Source organism: Micromesistius poutassou (genome assembly GCF_964030765.1).
Source record: "Micromesistius poutassou genome assembly, contig: SCAFFOLD_2669, whole genome shotgun sequence".
Classification (NCBI taxonomy): domain Eukaryota; kingdom Metazoa; phylum Chordata; class Actinopteri; order Gadiformes; family Gadidae; genus Micromesistius; species Micromesistius poutassou.
Window position 1 is genome coordinate 63191 of NW_028178808.1, and position 4929 is coordinate 68119.

At 48.9% G+C, this 4929-nt stretch overlaps 1 protein-coding gene across 1 annotated transcript in view; it reads left to right on the plus strand.

Moving 5' to 3' along the window:
* The window catches only part of LOC311373375 (cilia- and flagella-associated protein 45-like), a gene marked incomplete at both ends in the record, with an annotated part of 6358 nt that extends 3305 nt beyond the window's left edge, over nt 1-3053 (plus strand). Inside the window, 4 exons of the mRNA XM_084490139.1 lie at nt 267-326; nt 709-902; nt 2461-2685; nt 2978-3053. Of these exons, the coding sequence (XP_084346265.1) occupies nt 267-326; nt 709-902; nt 2461-2685; nt 2978-3053 (555 nt within the window). The remainder of the gene's footprint in view (nt 1-266; nt 327-708; nt 903-2460; nt 2686-2977) is intronic.
* Between the last annotated feature and the right edge of the window lie 1876 nt (nt 3054-4929).

The following is a 4929-nucleotide window of genomic DNA, read 5'->3' on the forward strand; positions in this document are numbered from 1 at the left end:
ATCTAAACTCAAAATCCTCTTCTCTGTTCCCAAGTGGATTTTAACAACGTGGTTACCAAACAGCTGTTGGCTCAGACACCTCTGTGTGCGCCTGTGTGTGTGTGCTTGTATGAGTGTGCCTGTGAGCGTGCGTGTATGTGTTTGCGTGCGTGCGCTTGTGAGTATGCGTCTGTGTATGTGTGTGCATGCATGTATGTGTGCGTGCGTGTGCATGTGTGTATGCATGTGTGTGTGCTTGTGCATGTGTGCGTGTGTGGCGCCTGCAGGAGCGGGAGGCCGAGTATGAAGAGAAGCAGATGCTGCTGAAGAAAGGGAAGGAGAAGGAGGTGGCCCGGCTGAGGGCTCTGCAGGAGAGGGACAGAGACCACAAGGCTGACCAGGTCTGCTTCAGCCCCCAGGAGGAGCCTCCGTTTACCAAAGAAGCAATGGACACACAATGTTTTTCAAAATGTGCTTAAACCAATTCACAAGCTCACATTAGACTCCTTTTCATAAAATGACTTCCTGGTTGTGTATTTCATGTCATTGAAGTTACTTAAATATCCTTATTTATCATTTTTTAAAATCTCTTTTGATACCGCCCGCCGCAGCTCTTCTGAGCACTAGTCTGAGGGCTCCCAGTTCCCTCTGAAGCTGTCAGCAGCAGTGATGACCTTTCTCTCTCCTCACTGTCACTGTGCCGCTCACCGGCGCCGCGCCGCCCACCAGGACGAGCTGCGGGCGCGCCGCAACCGCGAGGCGACGGAGCGGGAGTGGCGCCGTAAGACGAAGGAGCAGGCGGAGAGGAAGGTGCTGGAGGACGCCAAGCTGAAGAGGGCGCGGCTGGAGCAGGTGGGCCACAAGGAGCGGCTCCTCTCCGTGGAGGCGGGCCGCGAGAGGGCCGAGTTTGAGCGGGTGCTGAGGTGAGAGTCGCGACAACGACAACAACACAACGTCAACGCAACGTAACACAACACAACATAACACAACACAACGTAACACAACACAACGGCGTCTGCTTGGGATTGCTGTATTTTTTTTTAAATGTAGCATTCAGAATCAGAATCAGAATTACTTTTATTACGTCTTATTGTACACAAGAGTAAAATGATGAGGCTTGGTTCCTCAACAGCCACATAGCAACAATACAAGATAAAGTAAAAAACAAATATATAAAATATAAAAATATGTAAAATTAAGTAGCAGCATAGATCCCAATAATAAATAATGATAAAATAAAATAAAGTAAGTAAGAAGAAGCTAAGACAGTGCTAATAAGTGTTAATAAGTAATGAGGTGTATTCAAGTGAACAGTGTAAAGTGTTCTAGTGGTAGTGGTGGTGATCCCGGGCTGCGTGTCGGGGTCTGTGTTACTAAAGCAGACCCCGTCTGCAACCACACTTGTACTTTTTCCTTGAATGCCGTGGTTTACAAATTCCATTCATGAACATGAACAGCTGTGTAAAAATATCTCAATCCGAGGGCATGATGTGTGGATCTGTTTGCACGGATACACACGTGGTCTTTTTTTTCCTACCACGTGACTTGATGTGATTTATTCTTGGACTCGTCTGATCGTAAAAGAGCTCTTTTATGAAAACACGAGGTCCTCTTTTCACCACTTCAAGGAGACGGCGCAAACCATTACCAATCCATTTGAATTTTACCGTATCTTAAACTCCAGAGGTGCAGCGCTGAAAATAACTAACAAAGAAATTCTTTACTTCCCTCTGGGGAGTTTGGTGTGGAATTTTAACCTAAAATCTAAAATCATACCAAGCTGTGTGATATTACATTAAACATTAAAACACAGTTTAAGCATGTGCAGTAATCTCTAATTTCTCACTCATCAGAATATCGCTGAAGACTGAATAACCCATAGGTTTAGATATGTTGTCTCATGTGTGTATCTTTCTGCTCCTAGACCAATGATCCACCCACTTGCACCGCTGTTCATTGCATGCATACAAATACGACAAAACAAATCAATATGTTTAAATACCAGGCGCAGTATAGGCATGTACCGCAGAGAGAATACAGACAATCCTGTTATCCGAACTCAACGCCTCCGCCGCTCCTCATTAAAGGGGCGACGTCACGCACCAGGTGTGAGTGTGATGAGCCGTTACGAGCCGTCGGTCAAAATCGGCCCTTTTCCTGCGTTTTAGTGACATCACAAGTGGGCGTGTGCAGCTAGATGTGTGGTGGACAGATCGGTCCACCAGCCTACGTAGTGGACCGTAGGAGCAAACGCTGCTCATCTATCTGCCGTACGTCTCGCTGGACACGCCCACTTGTGATGTCACTAGAACGCGGTCGATCACCGCACCCCTTTAAGCATCGACGACGACAGCATCGGCGTCGACGCGTCGTCTCGTCTCGACTGACAATCACCTTCGAGGTTCAGCATCGCGTGCCGTGCGAGACGGCCATCGACCTGCGGCATTAATTCCTCCCCCCCCCCCCCTCCCCCGCCCTCAGGGCCCAGCAGGCGGCCATCGCCAAGCAGGAGGCGGAGGAGCAGCTGCACCGGCAGAAGGCTCTGCAGCACGCCGACGGCGTGCGGCAGCAGGTGCGGGAGCGCGAGCTGCAGGCGGTGGCGCGGCGGCGCCAGGTGTACAAGGAGCAGGAGGAGCTGGACGAGGCGGGCCGCCAGAGGCGCCTGCGCCTGGACGACATCAAGGAGAAGAAGCTGAGGGAGCTCAAGTAGGTGGAGCGGGACCCCAGGGGAACGCCGGATGTGTGGGGGCGGCGGCGGCGGCGGCGGCGGCTCAGGAGGTAGAGCGGCTCGGCTGGTGACCTGAAGGTCGCTGGTTCGATCCCCGGCTCCTCCTAGCGGCGAGTGTCGAGCTGTGCCTGAGCGAGACGCATCAGCCTGACTGCTCCTGACCAGCTGGCTGTCGCCCACACACACAGACTTACATCTGTGTCTGCACACACACACATCTGTGTGTACGCACATACACACACTCACTCCAACATCTGTATCTTTTTGTAGGGCGGCCGGCATCCCGGAGAAATACTGCAACCAAGTGGAGAGGAAGCTGCACGCGCTGCCTCCTCTGGCTCAGTAGAGCCGGCGGCCGCGTGGGCGACCCCGCCACCAGACGTACTCTGGGTTATGTGAAGCACTTTGAGTCTGCATCGTGTATGAAAAGTGCTATATAAATAAAGTTGCCTTGCCCCACAGTGCAGCGTGTAGTCCTATAGACATGAACCTACAACAGTTACTGGAAATGTTGAGTCAATTAGAAATTGAACTGCACGAGTTTCCTTTGTGTGTAAACAAACGGGTGTGAGTCCTAGACGTGAGGGGAACGCGGTGTCACGCGGTACGGCAGAAAGAAGCAGGCCACAGCATAGCCACACATTGTACTTTTGTATTTAAGTGTTTATTAATATTTTTTAGGTACTCTGGCTTGTATATCCCTTTCAAAGTAATCATAACCTTCCTTTAATCCCCTTCACTGTAATATGACCATAGAAAGGAATTCACATTATAAGGGTGACACTTTATACACACACACACACACACACACACATCTCAAAAGCCTTTAAGGAAGTACATCGAGGTAAATACAGACGTTTTCTTTATTTCATAACCATTCTGGACAAAGTACTGTTTGACGCACGGAGACCTAGTTTCTTACCATCTAAACACATAAACCTACAGGAGTGTTTAAGGATCTATTCAAGTGGACATTAGGACACCAAGCCTTCCACCGCACCGGGGGGGGGGGGGCTTATTATCCTCCCATGGGGGTGTGTCTTTTTGTGTGTGTGTGCCTGCGGACAGGAGCACAGAGCACGCCTACAAAAAGAAGAGGAGAGCGGACAGGGCGGGGCGGTCCGGGGAGAGTCCTCGTCAAAACAAGTTCCTGATTTATATTCATATGTTTTTTTTCAGAGCTGTACACGCACAGAGAAAAAAATAATTATAATAGTACTGGTGACCTAGAGAGAGAAAGTGGGGAACACCACAACACACACACACACACACACACACACACACACACACACACACACACACACACACACACACACACACACACACACACACACACACACACACACCACACACACACACACACACACCTCCCTGCCCGTGGACAGACGCGGTCTCACGCACAAGCACAGTACAAGAGTTCACCGATACACGCTGAGCCAACGACACAGAGCTAACATTGAGGGGTCGGGATATAGCCTCGCACAGGCCGATAGAGGGGGGCTAAAACTATTATTTTGATCTTCGCTCACACACACACACACACACACTCATATACACACGCACGCACGCATACACAGGGCGTGCACGTAAACACGTGTCGTCATCGACTCCCTCCTTCCACCTACAGGTCTGCGTTACCCTCCATGCAGCACACGCCTGTGCACAATATACTATCGTTACTTAGTGTTTTGCTAGCTATAGCCATCCCAGTGACCAAATATATGTTCAAATATTATATGTAACGCTTTGTTTTTTTTACTCTTCCTCATAATATACATTGATGAAAGCATTATACAGCCAATGGACAACGTTCACAAGGTCAGCATATCACTAAATTAAGAGCTTTCTGTAATTCACTGCTGCTCACGACAAGAGTGCAAACCACCGCCCCGCTGCACACAAAGGTTCACTGCTCAGCTTCCAGTCCAGCGCCACGAAAAACCACCGTTTAAAAAATAATAATTATACATAAACATACACAACAAAAAGAACAAAAACAGTCTAAATAACAAGTAGTCATAAATATGGAATGTGATAAAAATACTAAACAATAACATCTTAACAACGCAAACAAAAGTCCTTCAGTACGGTTACAATAAACCATGATAGAAAAAGAAATAAAAAGAGTTTAAAACGAGGTGTGGGCCGCTGGTCACAGACCCTCCAGTAGAGAGAGAGAGGAGAGAGAGAGAGAGAGAGAGAGAGAGAGAGAGAGAGAGAGA